This window comes from Crassostrea angulata, chromosome 10, assembly GCF_025612915.1.
Source record: "Crassostrea angulata isolate pt1a10 chromosome 10, ASM2561291v2, whole genome shotgun sequence".
Taxonomy (NCBI): domain Eukaryota; kingdom Metazoa; phylum Mollusca; class Bivalvia; order Ostreida; family Ostreidae; genus Magallana; species Magallana angulata.
Window position 1 is genome coordinate 37497509 of NC_069120.1, and position 23480 is coordinate 37520988.

Here is a 23480-nt window from a genome sequence, read left to right on the forward strand (position 1 = left end):
CAACTTGACGGGTGTGTTTGCCAATTGTTGATTAGTCTCGATATTGAGAGGCAAACAGTATATAACTCAAAAATATTTAAGTAGTTCTGAAATAAACTTGAAATAAAATTGAAAATGATACCAAAACAAGTTACTGTGGACTTTGTTTTAGCTAAATTTCAATAAAATCAAAGCTTTTAAAGTTCTATGCAACACAATACTCTTTTTCATATCAATCACATTAATGAACGCAATTATTACTTTTATAACAAGCTAAAGTTATAACATGAATAAAAAATAAAAAGGCATTATGTAAAAGAATGACTCTTCCGTATATGCCACGGTTTTTACCCCGCTTAAATTAACGCCAAACTAATTTACGATCAGATCATAAAACCAAAAGATATCTAACTCTAAAAGAAACTTTATAGAATTTAGAAGAAAATGCCACTCCTCATGGATTAATGATAATATTAAGCATTCATATATATCCCTTTTCACCTGTGTATCGCTGTCTGTCGCGGTGACTTGAGTAAATGGCCGGCCTATCCTGTCTTGTTCCAAAACTGTTGTATATCTTTCGATCAAATACTGGTGCATCGAGGTTTCGTTGTAGGTGGATATTAACTTTCGTTGTGGCTGTTCTTTTAGGATAACCACCATCGCTGGCTAGTATTCTGAGCTTATTAAAAAAAAATTACCTCCATAAAGTTATAATTGTGTCCAAATTATTGTTTATAGAAGTAAAATGCTGTTTTGAAAAAAAATTCAACTATGTTAATATGGTAATGATGTACAAATTTGTATTTAAAAGACTTATAGTAAATAAATATCAATGTGACAAATAAGTTTTATTTTGTTTTGGTACTTTTTTTTACCCTTGAAGGTATCAAATGCCATTCTTTAGAGATAAAGAAACTTAAAAAAATGGAATTTATATTTTGAACGCCCATCTCTAATTTCATGTTAAAACTTCTAAGCTATTGCGTTTTGTTCTACTGAATGAATATTCAATAACTTTTCTGTAAAGGCTTGTGAGCCAGTTTTCTTGACCAAGAAAACAGAATCATCGTGATAAATTCAAATTCAAAATACTATATTAAAGTTTTGCAAAAACCTTTAACTTTTTTCTTATTCTTATTCGACCCTTAAAAACATAAACTATTTATCAATTATATATGCATGTCTAAGTTTTCCTTTTTGTCCAGATAAATGCATGTTCATTTTCTCCAAAATATATGTCATATAGTCTTAATTGCCTTGAGATTTTTCAACGGATGAACTAAATAAATTTGTAAAGCATGTCTATCACAATAAAACAGCTAAAACATTCTCTCAGACTTGATCTTTATAACTCCTTTTTCATCATTTAATACTCCACACACATTTGATGTGATTTCAATTGAAAAAGCTTTTCTCACAATCAAAATTACAAATAAAGTTTAGGTCGTATTATTGAACACGTTTCTTAACAAACAAAATACAATGTTGCTGATCTATCAAAGTGAATTTAGTTTTGCAAGAGGTCAATCTCCTTACTTTGTGAAATAAAATAGTTGTGTTCCTCCTATACTACATTTATTTATTATTATTTATTACATAACTTTTAGTTTACAATACACTAAAACAAGGGTTTATTGGAATGATATATATCTTAAATCCCAGCTCACTGCAGCAAATTTTATTGAGTCAGCTAATCATAGCTTACGTGGATATTATTAGTTATCCATTATTAGTTGTGTTGTATTCCATACACCCTGAGGCCGCAGGCCGAACGGTGTATTAAATACAACCCGGGGTAGATCCCCGTACCCTTTGATTAGGCCTGGATAACGAATTCATTTTCTGTGTTAAACAAATTTTAAAATTATTATATTGTTTTGCCAGTGCTTTGCAAGTTGAAAATCATTTAATATCAATTGAAAATGTTCTTAAAACCATTTATTCATACCAATAGAATATAAAAAAAATTAGTTTTAACAAATAATTTATTCATTTAACTTATCAAACGTTACATTTTTTTGCGCAAAGATTTATAAAACTAGTGAACTTGCATTGTGACGTCACATTTTATTTACACCCGGTGTTACGAATTATTGTTACTCTGTTTGAAAATTGATTTGGGGGTCATTTTTGAAAAAAATGAAACCAATCAATGATTATTTTTCGAATTGACATATTATCCTTTCAAATATGTATTTTCTATTTTATTCGTAGTTTACTATTCGCGTATGACAGCTGTTTTGTGTAGTATTTATTTTTTAAAGATACTGTTTTAAAAGAATATTGTTATATTCGGTTACACGATAGACTTATCAAGTTAAAAGATGCTTTAAAAAAAAAATATTTGTTGAAAAGGTGTACAAATATTGATTATATATTCAAATTTATAATACATCATATTGTTTAATTCTGGTTTACATTCTCCAAGTACATCTGTTACTTAAAATTGTGATATTGTTCATTGTAAATTTTCTTGGTGGGTGTTACAGTATGACATATTGTTAATTTTGTTCTAGCACCTACTCAGTATGTTAAAACTATGATTATCTAAATTTTGTATATAAAATCACCCAGTAAATAACAAATTTACATATGAAGATACACTAACAGTATTATATTCATAGGAGTTTTGTTTAGAAAAAGAAACCCAACAATTATCTTTTTGTTTAAAAAATAATTTCCTAACACATGTATTTTAAGCATTTCGGAAATGTCCATGCATACTCTTTCCTGGAAGATGCTGTATTATTAACTGTAAATATCTCAAAAGCCAATATTTTTTTAGTGGATATTTTTTTGCTGTTAGAAATTGCTATTTGGATAAACCAGTAAGTAATTAAATATAATGAACATGATTGAAACAAATCTTTATTTTTTCTAGGCATAAACAGTTTTGCTTATTGAAATGTATAGCAAGTTTGCAACCTAATGTTTGGTAAAGAATGAAAATAATGTAATTTTGCTTTTATAGTTTCTAAATAACTTTGATTACAAACGCTTACTAGATGATTTATTAACCATAATTGTTTTCGTCAATGAAATGGTAAATTGCAATTTTTGAATTTAAAAAAAAAATGGTACATGAAAATGAAGTAAAAAGTACAAAGGAAATGAGTATGCAGTACATCCTGGTGACTATTAAAGCCAATGGGCTAGTTTGCTCAGAATGGTTTGTTTAATTCTTCAGTTTTCTCGCCTATTGTCTTTATTTTAAGACTATAAAATCAGTAACCATTATGTTTTCATACGTTTTCCAAATGTGTATTTGGCATATATTAATACTTACAGTATAAATGTCTAATGAGTCTGCTTTAAGATCACTGTTTACATTAATTTGTCCATTACTTTCCAGTCTGAAAAAAGTCAGGGCTTTGTCATCTCCAATGGCAGATACAGTCACTGTGTTGAATGGTGCCTGAAAAGTAGAAAATTGTAGAATATTTTAATAATTTGTGTGATTTTTTTTACAAACATGGAAGAATATTTCACACACAAGTTTAAATTACGATTGAAAGCTATTTTGCACCGCTTCAGTTCTTTAAATGTAAATTCAACAAAACTGTAATGCAGATTGCATAAAGGCATAGGTGCTAGTTACATATGTAGGTTGATTACTGGGCTATCATCATTAAAATGAAATTGACATATACCCCACATCATAGGTGCCTTTCTGTTCAGCTACTAAACCCTACACTGTTTACAGTGTTATTTTCGTCCTTTGTTATTTTCACCCTTCTGCACTTGCAAACGGTTTCGTTCCGTCTTGAATTCACCAAGACAAAGTAGTGTTTAAAGATAGACAACTTGAGACATAGGAATTCGGTCAGTCTGAAAATTTCCCGCTGACAACGGGGACAATAGGGGCAAAAATAATATGGGAACGAATAGTTTTCTGTATACAGTATTAATCTAGAATGTAATGTATTAAATCATATTAGAAATGTTCAACAAGAAATATAACCCACTCACGTCAGTGTCACTGTCACCAAAGTTGACTTGTAGGACAGAAGTTCCAATGACGGAAGTCTCAGGAATGTTGGCAGCAAATGGTCCCCCACTGAAGAAGGGGTCTCGTAAGTTCCTGTATATATCTATTGTCACTGTGGCATTGATAGCTGATGTCTTGGAGGGAGATCCAATATCATAGGCTTGTACATACATCTAAGTGAAAATACAAAACAAAGGTTATCAATGGATGAGGAAAATGAGCCATTTATATTATTTCTTTGAGTATGATTCAAGCATATATTTACAACATGAAGTTAAAAACATTGACCTTAAAAGCTGCCAATTTCCAAACACTTTAATAAAAAATCAAAGTACTGAGAGTACTGAAAAACGGGGTCTGGAAAGTTTGAATTTGTAATTGTCCACATTTTCCTCGAATATGCTTCCAAAAGTTATGAGTTTGAATAAGGTGTTTCAATCTATGTTAAAATTCGGCTTTTTGCAATTGCCTGATACTTTGTCTAAACTTTACTAAACCCCGGCTGGGACTGTCCTTCATAATTTTAGAAAATTGACACAATGGTATTTTATGTAAAATAAGACCCCCACGAACAAAATTTAAATCTACAACTATCCGGGAAATAGGTAATTGATATCCAGGTAAATAATTTAAATCATTAGATTTATTTAATTTTGTGATCCAAGGGAAAATCCACAAGTCGGACGGTATCCCTTATACAAGGTTATGAAAACTCCGAAAACTCCTGAATTACCTAAAAAAGTTAATATTTGCTACCGATAACAAACGCAGGTACCTGACGTTAGAAATATTTTTTTTACAATGAGATTATTCCAAGTACTATAACAATGACAAGGTTCGTCACGATCGCCATTCTGATTGTTTAAACCGACTTATCTGACACGATTTTCTTGCAGAGATTCAAATTAATAGGTAAAAATAAAGAAATCAATTGATTCTCCCTTATGTAGTTTCTTTAAGACAAACATTAAAACAATCGATCATCTTTATTATGAATGTTTTAATGTAAAAGAACTATGGTGTGATATTGAGAATTGGTTTTTAAATGAATTTGATATTCGCATAGTTTTTGATAGAAAATCTGTTTTATTTTGTAAATTTCTTAAACCAAGCATCTATAAACTGTATAATTTTATCCGTATTTACACCGTATTTGATCACCTCATTATTCTCAAAGACTTACTCCCTCTTAACTACAACGTACATAATTTTTACTGAAAAACTGAGAGAGAGATATGGTTTTTCATAACTGAAAAGTGAACTTTATTTATCACAGTCTGGTATTGGTATAGATAACTCTCTCTCTCTCTCTCTCTCTCTGACTTCTTTAATTATGTTGGAGAAGTGCCTAGTTTCATATCTCAGAATATGATCAAAAGATCAACTCGATGCAGCAATGATATCATTGTTAAATAAGAAAATACTTAATCAAATTGACACTTGTATTTACTTTCATCTAATGATGATCTCTTGATTCAGTGGGGAGTAAATATTATACTTCAAGAAAAGGTCAGCCTCGTTGAAATACTGAATGGAGATAATTAATATTCATATTAATGCTTGTTTTGATTTACCCCGCTTATCTTTTAAGTTAGGGGTAGGACCTAATATTATGGCTCAAGAAAAGGTCCGCCTGTTGAAATACCGAATGCAGAAAATTAATATTAATATCGATACTTGCTTTGATTTACCCCGATGATCTAATATAGTGCTCAAAAAGGTCCGCCCGTTGGAAAAAAAACATGCTATGACTACATTTAGTTAAACAGAGAATCAATTACTAGTAGTTAATACATATTAGTAATATATTCATGTTAATCGATATCTAATTTTTTTTATTCAGAGGGCAGGACACAATAGCATAGTACACTTGAAATGTAATTGAAATGCTGTATGCAAAAAATGCACAGTATTTTAACCCGATGATCTTTAATTTCGGAGGTAGGACCCAATACAAAAAAATAATTAGAGAAATGAAGGATCGAGGAACTGAACAATATATAATGATTAGCATAACTTACGCATACACATAAACCTTAGTGCAAATAAAAAATAGCAACCCTTACAGGAATCCTTGTAATGAATTGTAAAGAATATTTGATTTTAAAATGGGTAATGTTTTTATACGCATATTATATTGGATGAATGTGCAAAAAGAGGGCATTAGAAATGTCCATTGTTTACGTGATAATTTCAAACGGTCAAACACCTCAGGATGTGAACCCTTCACACCTGCAGGGTGGTGTGTGAATATACATGTAACACCTGGTTCAAGCCATCGTCTAATTAATGACACCAATCAGTTTCATTTCCCTTTTTATATAAGATCGACCGGCAAAATTAAAGTTGAAATGAAAAACCAGTATTAAAATGTAATAATTATTGTGATTTATTTGTGTTCACCAAGCTACATGTATTTTCATTTTTACTCTATGGTGGATATTTATCTCACTTCGGGTAGGTAGTCCTTTAAAAGAATTACAAAAATAATATAATTTTGTTACTTAATACTCGAAACTAAAAAAATGAAAAATATAGTACCCCAGACCCTTTATTTTGGGCGGACCTTAAATTATACGACACCTGACAATATGAACATTAACATGTATCTTGGTTCTTCAATTGATAAGATTGTATATATTGTTTGATGTATTGGTCGCCTTATATGTAAAATCTATATAGATTTTGCTTGGAATGCATTGTTCAAAATTTAGTTTTATTAACTAAAGAGTCATTGAACGATAAGGCAAATTCAGACTTGTTTTTTTTTTATTTTCTATGTACAAAATTCCTTTCGAGATAAACAGCAGTCATACCGCAAGTAGACTGAAAGTCAATAAAACACCTCTTTAACACGCAAGACATCTGTGTGTAACCCGTCCAGATTTTAACTTCGGCTCGCGCATGAAGCTCGGTAGTATTCAGGTGATAGATTGTTAAAATAAAATTCATAACTTTTCTAAAAAAGCACATTGCGTTTTGGAACTTTACTTTCGAACCAACCTTCAACCTTTTCTATTGTTTAATGAGCCCCCAACAACTGAATCGTGAACGGCATTGTAAATTCAGTTAAGTAACTTATTCTGCAAATCGCTACATCTATTGCATCCGAGCAAGAATATTTTGATCAATAAAACTATTTGGCTATTTTCTTTATAGAATTTGGTTCATACATAGAGAACTTAAAAAGATTTTAAGCGTGTTTTTATAATATTTATTCACTGAAATGCATAAAAACTTTCTGAACTATTTTCTTATGCGTAGACTCAATTCATGTGACTTCGGCTAACAGTAAACTAATAGACGGGATCACGTGACCCCGTCTAAAAAATTAAAAGCTAATCAGCATTTATAGTCGAAAGTATTATGAATCTGGTCTGATTGCAAGACAATTATGTCCTATTTACTGTATATATACAGGAATATATTTGCCCCCGTTTTATTTTCGCCCCTTACGCCTTTGTTGTCATCGGGCGAATTTAAGACTGTGCGATTTCTAATGTCTCAATTATTTCTTTCAAAACACAACTGTGTCTGGGTGAATTCAGGACGGGTCGAAACTGTTTGTAAGTGCAGAAGGGCGAAAATTACACGAGGCGAACATAACCCTGTATACAGTTCTTGTACAAAAAAAATGATACTGAATGCGACTGAGAGATGCTTTGAAATACAGGAAATATAAGAGGCATGTTTACAGTTGTTAAGGATGAAGACGGTGTTGTATGTAGAACTGCATTTCTTGATACATGTATATATATACATCTATTATCAAGAGCAGAAAGTTATACAAGCATCACTATGAATTTACCAGATATCTGTTCGAAGTATCTAAAGTCAGGTCCCTCTTGACAAAGATGTTTCCAGTCTGGCTGTCAATTCCAAAGTAATCTGAGGCCGGCGTTGAAGCAAACATCTGGTATCTGATCACATTGTGAGGTGACTGGGTGTCCCTGTCTCTAGCTGTAACTGTTGCTATAGTTACACCCAGATCCTGAGTTTCTGGAATTCTTTCACTAACAGTAGGGGAGGTAATCTCTGGTGCAAAGTTGTTCCTCTCTACCGTCACTGTAACTACGGTCACATTGTCCTTGGCTGGCACACCATTGTCATAGGCTCGCATTCGGATCTACAAAAGATAATAAAATCTTCAGCATTTTGAACAAAATACTTTGGATTCTTTCCCAACCAATGAATTATGAAATATAATTAAATACTGTTTCCGAGTTCATTTTATCTTGAAAGATGTCACACTAATAAACTGGGGTTTAACTCCACATTTTTTATTCTCCTTTTTTGTGTTATCCAGTACCTTAAATAGAGATGACCTTAAAAGAGACTATAGATATCTTCAAAAAAGTGCAAATCAAAGTCAAACTTCTCGAAACAAATTAAAAATGTTCTGAAATTTTCTTACATAATACACTAGGTCAGAGGATGATGCCAGGGAGTTAGCCACAGTGATTTGCCCATTAGCTGGGTTGGCGATTGTAAAGAAGGCAGTGGAATCCCCATCTCCAATGATCTCGTATCTCACAACGTTAAAGAAAACGTCAGAATCTGTGGCTAACAGTGCATTTCCCACGGTCTGGCCGACTCCTGCTTGTTGGGAGACCAGAGTTGTTGTCATGGGGTTCTGCCATTGTGGAGCATTGTTGTTCCTTATGACATTTATGGTAAGTCTTGCTTTGTTGTCTGCCCGACGAGGGGGTTTCCTCCATCCTCTGCTCTCACCAACAACTAAAAAATTCAAAGACATGTACATTATTACCACAGAAACAAGCATTTCTGAGTAAAACCAGAAAACAATGATACTTCTACAAATGTACACTGTCACTTAAATTGTTTTTTTTCTGTTGCAAAGACAACTATGCTCTCTCTGTGCATGGTTTTCAATTAATAAGGCTTAATGCATATTGTCTTTACTTAACTTTGCATATGTACAGGATTTTTTCAGCTAAAAGATAACTTACCACAAACTGGGTTTCTGTTCTTTGCAGCAAAGACGTTTTCAGGAATGTTTGTCCATTGTAAGCCACAGTGAAGAAATTTAGGACATTTCCATTCCCTTCCACAACATATCGGACTGCGTTGTATGGGCTCTGTCAAAGAAACTCAGGTATAAGCAATTAACCCCCAAAACTAACCCCGGTGTATTTATTCATAGGAATATCCTCTGGAAGCACCAAATTCTTCTTAAATCAGTAAAAATGAATGCTTATAGATAAATTTTGTATTTTTTTTTTAAAACCAGAAACATGTTATTTACTGGATGCTAACTTGATCTGATACATCATTCAAATGTAAATAATTGATGGATATCTTACCACACTGTCTATATCATTAGCTGAGAATGGAAAAACTGATGTAACATAATCATGTGTCTCGTATATTGTGGCAGTGGCTTCGTATGACGAGGATGCTCCAGGGTTGACCCAGACAGGTTTCTCCAAGTTACCGTCTACTGTGAGAGTCAGTGTGGAGTAGCTTCTCCTTGGAATGTCTGCTCCATCTCTGGCTTCTACAGTCAACTGCAAGTAATTGTAAAGCCACCAATATCAAATTTTATATTTTTAACATGGTTGCAGATTATTTTAAATTAATATTTGTTAGTGCCTGTTAAGTATCGCTTCAGACACACAGTGTACTGCCTGCCTTGTCCACTTATTGTAAATATTTTATTTAATTACCATCTCATTTATTGCAGATTTTCTATTTCTTTGGGATAAAAGTTTTGCAAAACTAGAAATAAGAATTTTCTTTTATTTATTCTCATCAGTTTGAAAGTTTAATGTTGTATAAAATATGAAATATAAATTATAAATGTTTTCATACTTCCACTATAAAAATTTGTCAGCAACCCCCTTACCCCCCCCCCCCCCCAAAAAAAAAAAGGAATTCATGAATTTTCATGCAATAAAATTGATATAAACTGTATATATGTTAATATAGACAATAGCATCAGAACATAATACTCACAACATACTCCGCTTGTGTGAGAGAGTTTGTCCGTAAAGTTATCTGGCCTGTTGTTTGATCAATTTGGAACTGGTTTGTTCCTGACACAAGGGAGTAGGAGACAACATTAAAGGGAGACTGAAACCGATAACAACAAATATTATACATGTATTCAAATGACGTTTCTCCCTTTCTTATGCAAGTAATTTGCTTGATGCATATGCAATAATACATACTTTTGAATTATGTAATACATGTACATGTATATGGTTGAGAAATAAAAGATTTACCCTAATATCGCTATCATTAGCAATGACAGTGTAGATATTGAAACCAAATCCTGCAGTGCGAGGAAGAGATCGAGTTGTGGGCAGATTCTGGAAAACTGGAGGAAACTGGTTTCGCTCGACGGTAATGGTCACCGAGGCGGTTTGCTGAGATTCCAGCGGAGGTGTTGCTCTATCAGCTACTCTAACAGTCAGCTGCAAAAGATCCAGATATGCATTATTCTTGAGACTCATTTAATTTTGGCTAGATATTTTTTTAGGTCGATTATGCCGAAATTGTATTCTAGTCTTTCGATACAACTTATTGTTGCTCTCAGGCACAAACTTGACTTTTTATGATCTGTCTCCTCTCTTTTGATATTTATGTACATACATGTAACTTATTTTACTTTGTACATGTTTTTTATTGTGCCTTTTGTTCATTGTCATTTATTGCATCATTCAATAAATGACCATTTCTATTCTCTAAAGAGGAGTTATGTTTTATATCAATGGTGGTGGTAAGGCAAGCAGACATTAAGATATTAAGAGCCACATAAAGTATAATGCAATGTCCATTTTTCATATTTACAACAAATGGTTCATTCAAGTGTCTTGAGTTTTAAAATAAGATTCATACAATGTATTGAGAAGAAGTCCCTGTATACAAAGGTTGTTTAACCAAGACTCTTCCAGACGTTTCATCTATATCAAAGTACTGAATGGCGCTCTGGTCTCCATTAGCTGAATACACGACTTGATTATTTGGTGCCTGAAAACAAAATCTCCATGTTATTAATAAAGAAAAGTTATAGGCTTTACCATTAATTGTACTGGCACATTTTTTTATACATGTACATGTACATACACCTTAACAGACTCCTTAAGTGAACAAAATAAGATCTTTCTGAAAATGTTTCTCAACAAGAGTAAATCACATAGGTTAGTTGCTTTATAAGAAGGTAAACAAAATTAGTACATAATAATTTATATCAAATCATCACATTTATTTTAATACAGTAAACGAATAAAAATTTGCAATTTTACTTGCACTTAAATCTTGATCTGTTGCTGCAACAGTTACTCCAATTTCTGATCCCACGGGAAGTGTTTCCTGAATAGTGACAGCATAATTCCGTGGATTGAAGGCAGGGGTCCACAAGTTTCTTTTGATGTTTACAGTGACCACAGCCTCATCAGTTAAAGAAGGTACTCCATTGTCTGAGACACGAACCAAAAACTAAAATAAATGAAAATAATCCAATAGTCAAACCTTGTCATACCCCGAATAATTTTTCAAAAATAATAAAATAAAAATCAATTGGTAAAGAAAGCCAAGTCCTTTATTTTACTTCAAGTACTAGTATTCTCATTTCTTAGTTTGCATTTTGTTAATGCTACTTACCCTGAATTCTTTGTCCTGTATACCACTAACAATATTTTGCAAGGTAATGCGACCATTAGAATCTATAGCAAGATAGGCATTTGGCGATCCAATACCAATATTTTCAATGGCATAAGAAAGGGTATTAAACTCTGGGATCTGTAAAACACAAAATTTTTATTAAATTCAAGTTCTATCGTTACAACATCACTAACAATCTTAACTCAAACAGTGATCACTGTTTAGTCCAGATTTTATCAATACTTACTCCATTATCTGGGTCATTGGCCAGAACTTGTCCGACTAAAGTCTGAGGATTAACAGTTGCAACTTCATTCATTTCGAAGGTATAAGATGTTTGCACAAAAACAGGTGCTCTATTCCTTTGTACATTGATGGTGACAGTAGCGTTACTAGAACTCACTCTGGAGGGGTCTCCTAAATCGTAAGCTTCCACATACAGCTGTTTAAAAGAATTTAAAAAGTCAATACCAAACTTCTCAATCAGGTGCTATTATTAATAGTGATTCATTCATTACAGGATGGTAATTAATGTCAATAACATACCAAATACTCTGTGGCAGTGAGCCCAATTAAGAGACTTCTCACTGTCACCTGCCCAGTGCTACTGACAGCAAAGTTGCCTTGCTCGTTGGCATAGACAGTAGACCCACTCCTGGCAACAACAGCTGTCAAGCGATAATTGATCACATTGTTGGGTGGCTGAGCATCACTGTCTGAAGCAGAGAGACCTGTGGGACTCAGGGTTAAAGGTAAAGCCACAGTCTGTGTTTCTAAAATGGTGGCTTGGTAATTTAGAGAATTCCACACTGGAGTGTTGCGATTGCGATTGACTTTGATTGTTACCATTGCGTTGGCTGATTTGGATGGGCTGCCACCATCTGTAGCAAGTGCCACCATCTGCAGAAAAGAAATTAGAAAATATAAGAAATATATAAGTAATGTTATCAAGTAAATCATAATGATACAAATATTATTTTTGAATCAGTTTTGCTCACATTAAATGTTACAGTAGGATCGCCAGTTAATGCACTCTTCACTCTGATGATACCAGTTCCTTGCTCCATCGAAAACAGATTATGTCCAGCAGTGTTGGCTAACAGTGTGTAAGTTATGGTTCTGAACTGAAGCTAAAAGGTTTAAAAAATAAAATATGTTGGTACTGATAGTTGTCCATAATCATGCATGCAAAGTGTATACCTACTTATACAGTCACATATATATTTGCTACACAATAGGGTTTGAAATTGAATTCTTATCTACAGTTTAATAACTTTACAACATGAACGTCACATGCTAGTTCAGCTGATTTGTAAATAATTTATATAGATATTGAATATTAACCTCTGGATCTTGATCACTGGCCTGCACTCGTAAAATACTGGTCCCCACAGGCAGTGTTTCTTCGATTTCTTGGTAATAAGAAGTGTCAAAGAAGACTGGTGGGTTTGTATTTCTGATGACATTCACAGTCAATGTAAACTGCTGGGCAGCCACCCTATTTCCACCATCCCTTAGCTGTATGGTCAGCTACATATAGTCAATGTCAAAAGTTAATATCATTTGTCATATTTATTTTGCAAAAAAAAATGATTCTACATATGATTCTGCATATATTCTTGGATAAGGCAAAGATTTTTAAAATAAAACTGTCATGATTTGTAGGGTAAGAAGTCTTTTGCAGTGTGTAAGAAGAATTTGAATTTTTACAGAACCAAATATATAATTAAAAGCTAATTATGGGAAGATCACACTCACCACATATTGGTTGACGGCACGGTCAATGGACAGGAATCTGATAATCTGAACATTTCCTTGACTTGAAATTTGAAAATGTTGGGCAGCACCGCTGGTTGATAAAATACTATAGATCCTGGTGTTGAATGGTTCCTGTAATTACAAAATTGTTCAAAACAATTACAAAATATGTTAAAATAAATCCGCAATACATTGCATAGTATTCAGGATTATTCTTCCCTCTATGACTGTGAAGTTGCATATCGAAATTCAATTCATCCTATATCAGTCATATATTTCTACATACTAGATCTAAAAATACCTGAATATCCAAGTCTTGTGTAGACAGAGTGTACACCGTCTCTAAGACTGGTCTATTTTCGGTCACATTGACTGTGGCGCTATAAGGTCCTCCTGTGGGGAGCCACTGAGGGTCATTCAGATTGCGGTTCACACTCACAGTCACTGTTCCTGTGTCTGTCAAACCACCATTGTCTGTTGCTGTGATTGTCAGCTAAAAATCAAAAGACAAATGGATTCGTTTATTTGTAACCAATTATCTAAATAACTAGTTTCAACAATACTGAAAATTAAATGATCAATTATTTTTTTTTATTTCAAACATACATTTAGTGTTTAAATGATGCTAGAATTACTGGAAAGCTTTGACAAAAGATTTAAAAGGGGGGATCTGGAAGCACAACATACCAGATACCGCGGAGCATCATCAGCTGTAAGGCTGCTGATCAGAGTGATCCTACTACTTGTTGGTTCCAGTCTGAACAGGGAGGCTGCTGTCGCGTCAGTTACCATGGAGTAGGTCACCTGGTTAAACTCGGACTGAATACAAAAATAGGTCATTGATCAGAGATAAAAAATTACTATCATAAACAGGATAAAAATATGAATAAATTGTATCAATGTAATCTACAAAACGTGTTTTACCCTCGTATCATTGTCTGTAGCGGTGTAGGTGGTGACTAGAGAGCCACTGCTCTTCGTGTTTGGAATAGTAACTGTGGTTGTTTTGGGAGCTGGGAAAAACGGAGCAGTGTTTCCTGTCACTGTAATAGTAACCGTAGTGGTTTCATGAACATTATAATCATGTCATTTATTTAGTTTTGCACAAATATATATGAAAGTAGAATTTTTTTTTTTTAGATTTAATACTTAACCACTGTATGGTCAAATTTGCCCCGACTTACGGTCGTAACTTATTATCCAGGGGCCAGGAATTTTTAAACGTTTGAAGTTGAAAGCTTCACTAAAACATAACCATGCATTTAGTTTTCTTTCCCACTAGTGTGGAACAAGAAAAAAGATTATCTTTTTAAATAAAGCCCTTTTAATTATTTGGCTCCGCCAATAAAGTCCCGATTTAGTAAAGTGATAAATTTCCCAATTTAGATTTCTTTTCTCCTTGATATGCTTCTAACCCAAAATAGTAGCAATTAGCCTTGTATTTTTTTTTAAAGTTAAACTGTAATATTAAAAAAACGACGGATGAAGACCAATGGCAATAGGTCACCTAAATGACTCAAATGACCAAAATACTTGGTTGTCCTTACGCTCTTCAGATTTCACTGTCTGTTTTGTCAGCCCCAGAAGTAAAAAAAGCACCATGAAATGATTTAGACTCCGCATCCCGATTATGGAAAAACTCAGTATTTCCCTGAAAGAAAAAAAATGTGATCAACACACATTTTACGACTGCTGCAATTTCATGAGCGCTACTGAGAAAAAAAAATGTTAAAACAATAAACCTGCTACTGTTGCCATAGCTAGAAGAAAAGCGTACAACATATCATTTCATTATTATGAATGAATTCCGCCCCTAGTTAGTGTTGTTACACGTTCATGTATTTATAATCCAAGAGGCTTAAAACAAGTTCTGCTTTGCTCTTTTGTTTGTTCTTTTTGTTTTCGTTTTGTTTTTGGGAGTTTCTTTTTTCTTTTTGAGGAGATGAAAGTTTGGCGTAAATAAATGATGACAACCAGAGAAATGAATATTAAATTGGTCCAGAAATGAGATAACATACGCCACTGTTTGGTAATATTTTATATGTAGCTATGGTTATTGTCATCAAGGCCTAAACACACTCAATTAAAATCAGAGGCCTCAGTCTCAAAACGAGCCAATAATATCATCAGAAACTAAAACGCATTATCTAATATAATATGGAAAAATATGCTAAAAATTAACTTTACCTATTTGGGATACGAAATGTTGCAGAGTGTTGATTCATACGTATAAGAGTAAACTTAAGGATTCTCGACACCCAGTGACTTCTACTTTTTATGACAGTACGTCACAACATGGCGATTTTAACGCATTGTGAAACAGTTTAAATCGCAAATCTGTGATGTCTACCTCTGTGGCACAATAGGTGTAGTTTAGACCTACCGACTTGCAGGTCCCAAGTTCGTAGACCGCAGGAACTTTTATTTTCATGAATAGGGGTAAAAGTTTAAAAAGTTGATTTCCCCACCCCCATCCCCAAATTGAATTTTTTCCTGTCATTTTTAATTCGAACACAAGCTAGAAATCCATATCTTTAAGTAATTTAGAATAATGGGCTTGTATGCAGAACTTTTTCCGGGTGTGTGGAGAACCCTAAAGAAAGCAACATACTAAGGCCAGATTCTTGAACAATAATTTAAGAGTAGATTATCATTACATGTACCTTCAACAAATTAATAGGACAAGAAACTGACACAAAACTTGATACAATTCTTAAAGTCTTCTCTTTAAATATATATCCAAAGAAAAGGATAAAAAGGATAAAAAACCAAAATGATCGTCATTGATGACTAACTCGGATCTAAGTATGAAATTTTAAATAATTAGTTCAATATGTCATACTTGTTCCCCTAAAATATAGTTTAGTACAAGATTATTGCATTGATTAAATATTGAACAAGTGAAAAGCTGTCAATGTGACAGCAAACCGGGTTTTCTTTTATGTAAACTGTATCCATAATCCATGTCAACCCTTATACAGTGAAATGGAGTACCCTACATGTATATGCAACATTTTGCAAAAAATGACTAAGTTCAAAAGCTAGTATTTTTTTAATAAATTATCGGAAATCAAAATCCTAGCAATATGCACACCTCTAATATGTACAATTGATCTGCAAAAGAACAACTTCCTATCTTGAGAACTGTAGGAGGAGTTATCCGTACAATGAGGGTACCCTACATGTATATGCAATATTTTGCCCAAAAATGACTAAGTTCAAAAGCTGGTATTTTTTTCATAAATTATCGGAAATCCAAATCCTAGCAATATGCACACCTCTGATATATTTACAATTGATCTGCAAAAGAACAACTTCCTATCTTGAAAACTGTAGGAGGAGTTATCTGTACAATGAGGGTACCCTATATGCAATATTTTGCCAAAAAATGACTAAGTTCAAAAGCTGGTATTTTTTCGATAAATTATCGGAAATCAAAATCCTAGCAATATGCACACCTCTGATATATGTACAATTGATCTGCAAAAGAACAACTTCCTATCTTGAGAACTGTAGGAGGAGTTATCCGTACAATGAGGGTACCCTATATGCAATATTTTGCCCAAAAATGACTAAGTTCAAAAGCTGGTATTTTTTTCATAAATTATCGGAAATCCAAATTCTAGCAATATGCACACCTCTGATATATGTACAATTGATCTGCAAAAGAACATGTTCCTATCTTGAAACTGTAGGAGGAGTTATCTGTACAATGAGGGTACCCTATATGCAATATTTTGCCAAAAATGACTAAGTTCAAAAGCTGGTATTTTTTCGATAAATTATCGGAAATCAAAATCCTAGCAATATGCACACCTCTGATATATGTACAATTGATCTGCAAAAGAACAACTTCCTATCTTGAGAACTGTAGGAGGAGTTATCCGTACAATGAGGGTATCCTATATGCAACATTTTGCCAAAAAATGACTAAGTTCAAAAGCTGGTATTTTTTCGATAAATTATCGGAAATCAAAATCCTAGCAATATGCACACCTCTGATATATGTACAATTGATCTGCAAAAGAACAACTTCCTATCTTGAAAACTGTAGGAGGAGTTATCTGTACAATGAGGGTACCCTTTTGGCAGCCGCCCGCCCGCCTGCCCGCCATTTTCACCATTTTAATAACCGGATTTTTCCGTTGGAAAACCCGGTTAAAAATCTGACTAATAAAAAACGTGGGAATTTGCAATCTTTTGGTATGTTTTGTCGGAATGAGTCATCAATACTCATACATGTACTATCTGCTCAATTATTTGAATGAATTTTCTTTTCCAAAACACAAGAGAAAAGGTCGGATAGAGTGTTGTTGTATATAACATCTGAAGTCTCTAAACTTACAAGGTCAAACAGGTCGACAGCAGTGACTTGCGAATGACAGATATAATACACATACCGTGTAACAAAACATATTCCTAAAAGTACTTTAGTTTTTTCTTATCTAAAACAAAGGTTCACTACCTTTATACTTTGGTTAGATAATTATTAATCATTGTAATACATTCAATTGAAAGTAATAAAAGTTTAAAGGTTGAAATCCTAGGTATTTCGATACAATATATTGTGAACGAATACAGAACGCAATTATATAGCCCAGTTAGATAATGTATACTCTAGCCCCCCATATCAAATAACATACATGTATTAAGACGAAAGGGACTTAAAGGCCGCATTGAAAGACGTATATAATATATTAGGGTCAAAAGAGGACCTGGCATACCTATTTGAAAAGAATTCAGGCAAAACCAGTGGCTCTACGTTATGCACAGGTGCCGACGATCTCAAATTTGTGTACGAGACATTGGGGAACCCAGGAGGTAGTAGGCACACCTGTTTAACATGTTTCCTAATTGCATGCTGGTTGGTAGTACTATCACGTACTCCACCCATAGCCCCCCCCCCCTTATTTAAGAGGTGGAGGGGGCCTAGACTCATTCGTCTTGAATATGGACCAAATAGTATTAATATTTGAATAACACGTTTAAGTTAGGTTTTGATTTTGTCCGTATAGAATTGAAGACATTGCATCTAACTAAAACACATACCCACCGCTTTGTGTGACGGCTGGACAGGGAATCACCGCGGCCACTTAGTCCATCCCCCAAATGTTCCCTTGGATCCGATCCACCTTATTTATATATTACTAAACCAAGAATACTTTAGTAAAAATCAAATCGTGTGTATTGTCAGCGTTAAATGTTTGTTGACCTAAAAAAGTAATGCAACATAACTTCCTAGTTTACGTCAACCGAGTAAAATTTTTGAACTCATTGGACCGTTCGGAAAATTTAAAGTAAAAAAAAAGGTTTTTATCCAATAACTGACACTTTTTCATAATGCATACAGAATACGTGCGTTTTAAATACCATGTATTTAAAAAAAACATTGTGCTCGTAACCATAAATAGGCTGAAACTTTACAACTTTGTTTAAACCCTTCGCCTTCTTCACCAAAATATTTGGATAACTTGAGTTCATTAAGCATAGAATTAGTTAAAAAATCTAAAAACTTGTGAATAAACTCCTTAACTTGCTAATGCAATATTAAGGAACATTAAATTCAATTATTTTGTTTATCAACATTTATATCATTGCAAGTTTACCCTGTTATTACGTATTAATTACAAATAAAGTGTAAGTGTCAACATGTTCATGCCAGGTCTACCTGTTATACTATTGTGAATTTTAAGACGAACTGATTATCTTTTATCCTAAAAATGTTTTTATATATAGCTGACTTTGTTGATTAATTTACAAAAGAAAACTGAATGAGACATGATTGGGTCAAAGAACACCGTGAGAACAATAGGGTTTACGTGAAAATTGTTGGAATACATGTTACTGTAAGTTACTTTTGAGTGAGGCATCTAAAAAATTGTTTGCCAAACGCACTAAGAAACAGAAAGAATTTCTGGACAGATATAAATAAGATAATCCCCTTCCATCACATATACATGTATTAGACAATGCTTATTAAAAGTGCATTAAAAGTGCATTTGTTATAACTTCAAGAAATCATCACAATTAGACGATATTTATTAAAAGTGCATTTGTTATAACTTCAAGAAATCGTCACAAATAAGGAACAATCACCAGGTAAAGCCAGACATTGTTCATTTGTAAGCTTTCGAAAATCAGTGCATTCGATTGTAAACAAAAAGATTATACCAATTTGGATTGTATTAGGTATGTTATGTTTACATATACATGAAGATACGTTTTGAAGATCTATTTTTTCTACCCGTTATAGACAGCAATTCTTTGGACGGAAATATAATTCTCACCCGGCATATTATTTATGAAAATAAGTCTTCCATTCTTGTAAAAGGTTTTAAAGATCATTACCTGGGTAAATAAATGACAATTTTAAAAAGCATTGCATTGGAAGTTTATGCAGTCAATAGAAAAGTCGTCAATCTGCGCTGGAACGTTGAAATTGATGTTTTGTTTGACTTGCATTTTGCCACAGAGCTTCATTTAGTTCTGTAGCTTAACAGTAAATTGAATTATTCAGTTGTAATTCAAAGATTATGTCTCACATAGGCTTACAAAAAATACTTTCAAATACCTTGTAATCAAGTGGAAGATTTTTAAAACAATTTACCGTTTTTTCGAATTCATTCATTCTTGAATACATATGTATGTCTCTTGAGATAATTTTAAAGACTTAAAAGGTTTTATTTACCTCAACACTCTATTTTATTCACATAAACTATTCAATAACTTTGATACATAATCTCTTTCTAAAGCTATGAATCATAATTATGTATTTTTAATGTCTTACATTTTTATTTATTTGTAATTTATAAAGAATCTTAGTTTTATACAGTTGTAAAATGCAGGTATCAATAAATATTTTTTATAATATCTTCCACATCAACTTTCTTTCATCTGGAGAAAAACATCAATCAAACTTGCATTTTTATATGATTCCTTTGATTTAAAATCTAAAATGCAATTTGAAAATATATTGTATGTTAACTTCTAATCACAATATTAAGTCGTTAAAAAAGTTAGCATGTACACTTAAAAAAGCACCAATGTTAAATGAATTTGATTCCTATTATGGAAAAACTTAGTATTTTTCTGAAAGAAAAAAAATGTGGTAAAACACACATTTTCCAGCTGCTACATTTTCATGAGTGCAACTAAGAAAAAATGTTAAGACAATAAACCTGCTGTTGTTGCCAAAGCTAGTAGAAAGGTGTAAACTATCGCTTACTATTACACATGTACATGCACTGTTAACAAGAATTTAAGAACTTTGTCAATTTTTTTTAGATTAACTTGATATTTCATAATATAACGACACTTAAAAGCTTTTACGTATTGAAATTAAATAATGAGACATAGTTCAAAGTACATGATATCTGTTTTGCAGCCTTCATCTAAACTTCACATACTGTTTCATTAATAAAGTTTTGCTCGACATTTTTTCAATATATTCTGCAGCAATTAGAATTGATATTTGATATATTTTATCTTATGATATATGTAAGGTATCTCATGATTTACATTTATATGATATGGAAAACTCTGTTAATTATATTTACTGTATGAGTATCCGTTAGTTTTGAATGTACATGTATATTTTTATCATTTGCTCAACATTCATGAAAGGTAATAAGCTTACCTGGATTTGCCAAATAAAGGGACACAATGAGGGTTTCAAGGTTTATAACATATAAATTCATAAGAAAAAAGTTTTTAACTCTTCTATGGAAAATCAATGCTGCAGTAATAAATACTTTGAATACTATAAATACTGTTGGAGTGATGATTTAAATTAATCAAACACATTCACCTTATTACTCTTGAAAAAACACTGCTGCCATAATGGATTGCCAAGTGAAACATGGGTTTTATTTTCGAATCATTTCTTTTAATAGGGTCTACTAAGCATTTATTTGTGATGTTTCACACAATTATCCTGATGAATTGTAGATTCAGTTTGTTGAAATCACGATCCCTGAATTGATATTGCGACGCTAGGAGGGAGAACTAAGTTAGCTGAGGAATATTAAGGGGAAATAATCTAATTTATTCACAACAATTTTACAACTTTAGATAATGCTTCGCATACTGGGATTTGCAGTGCCATTTATATAATGAACGTAAGAGAAGATTACACAGACAGAAAAGAGGCACAGGAAGGATGATTGTGAAATAATACAGTAAAGATCTTTTAAGATTTATGAAGTCCTTGTAATAACAAACAACATACACTCCACCCCCTTTCCCCAATCACAACATACTAGTATTTGTCTTTTGTGAAATACTTTTTATTTTCTTTGCTTTAGCTTACCTAAGCTGAAAATCCTAGCGGGCTATTTTGTACATATTTTTCTGTCGTCCGTCTGTCGATCTGTCTGATCATTCGCACAAAAATAATTTAGTTGAAGCAGGGACGTATATACGTCCCTTGACAAATATAGATATAAAAAAAATTAAAAACTATAATGCTATCACCTATGATATTACTAATGAAAAAATGACAATAACAAACTGTCAACCATCTCAAAAATCCATTAATCGAAATACAAATTCAAAGCAGAGCAACACGGACCTCTGAAAAGATAGAGATAGGATTAGGTTCCTAAGAGGAGTGAGCATCCTCTGCTGACTGGTCACATCCGCCGTGTCCGTAGACAATTAGGTGATTAGTTATGGTCTAACAATTACAGTCGGTTCAAGCATATCTTTTACAACATACACCATAGCATAGCATGGCATTGAAATCTCAAATCATAGCATACAATCTCATAGAATCGCATTCGTCATATCATACCATAGCATACCATAGCATAGCATACAACATTCTTTTAACTCGGTCTTAAATGTTTTTATTTGAAAAAAAAATGTTTACATGATGGAGTTGTGGTAAACTTTGGCTTCTTATTATTTTACTTCGAAATGTGTGGAACTCTTCTGTGAATGGGGGCGTTTTTGTTCAAATCTCATAGCATACCATAGCATACCATACCATACCATACCATACCATATCATTAAGCCCTTCATTTCAATTTCTCATAGCATAGCATACAAATCTCATAGCATAGCATACAGATCTCATAGCATATCAATAAAATCGCATACCATAGCATAGCATAAATTTGTAAATGATATGCATGAAATGACTGTAACAGAAACGTGAGGGCGTATTATTATTTATTGAAAAGAGTTTTGAAAGTACAAACAGTCAGAAAATCTTAACCAAAACAATTCGATTTACGTTACAGTTGACAGCAAATTTCTGACGGATGTAAAAAAAAAAATCAAAATTCATCGTTCACAAGTTTCTCGTAGTACTCGGAGTACACATTAACGATTTGTTTACTTAAAATTTTAATACATTATTTATTTTTGCACCTGACAAGATTAAAGCGTGATTTTACAATTGAATAAGGTTGAAATATTTCACTAGATATCTAATTTAGTGTTGAATGTGTCATTACTTTAATTATCGGAGCAATTTTTTTATATTTGAATGTCTATAAAAGAAAGAAAGGAAAATATTACAAAACTTACCTTAATATACAGATCAAAAATTCTACGCAGTAACGAATTGCACCTCCGATCGTCAAACTTTAAACGAAACAACTGTACACACCTCTAGATAACTTCCTATTTGGTTATTATTCAGAATCATGGAACCGTGGTATTTATTCTGAAGAATTCAATAAGAAAGCATAAGGGACGGTATTCAATGCATTTTTGTTGACATTATGATTCATAATCAGCTGAGCACATATCATATCAAGCTCAACATATTTAAGTGACTATTACCTATCCAACAAAATGAACAGTAAATTAAAATTAAGTACATCATGTTGTAAGAACAATCCAGACACCAACATCATAATGCTTGGCTTCTTTGACAGTGGTCACTCTGACCATTTTAGGTGCTTTAGATTTTAGACTGTTACTTATACTTATCGCAAAAGGTAGCCAATAAAACACGAAGCAAAATATCAATTTATTGTTTTGAGGATTCCTCACAGGTATTTGATTTTAATCGGCATTGTCTTGTTTTGTCTGTGCTAGCTTTAGAAAGACTGTTTTTTCTTCTCATGAATTTAAGAAACCAAAGCATTCGATTATAAACATTAAAATGTTTTACAAT

The 23480-nt window shown here is 32.8% G+C and overlaps 1 protein-coding gene across 1 annotated transcript; it reads right to left on the minus strand.

The window, feature by feature from the left end:
• Positions 1-8502: 8502 nt before the first annotated feature.
• Positions 8503-22931, minus strand: LOC128167718 (cadherin EGF LAG seven-pass G-type receptor 2-like). Its single transcript, XM_052833594.1, has 18 exons — positions 22886-22931; positions 14902-15005; positions 14279-14397; positions 14042-14173; positions 13656-13847; positions 13355-13486; positions 12941-13126; positions 12595-12726; positions 12143-12496; positions 11844-12038; positions 11597-11734; positions 11243-11431; positions 10832-10963; positions 10216-10407; positions 9947-10063; positions 9295-9498; positions 8941-9069; positions 8503-8707 (listed from the first exon to the last, which is right to left on the minus strand). Exons 2-18 carry the CDS (start codon positions 14975-14977, stop codon positions 8639-8641), a joined length of 2688 nt encoding a protein of 895 aa, XP_052689554.1. The 5' UTR covers positions 14978-15005; positions 22886-22931; the 3' UTR covers positions 8503-8638.
• Positions 22932-23480: the final 549 nt, after the last annotated feature.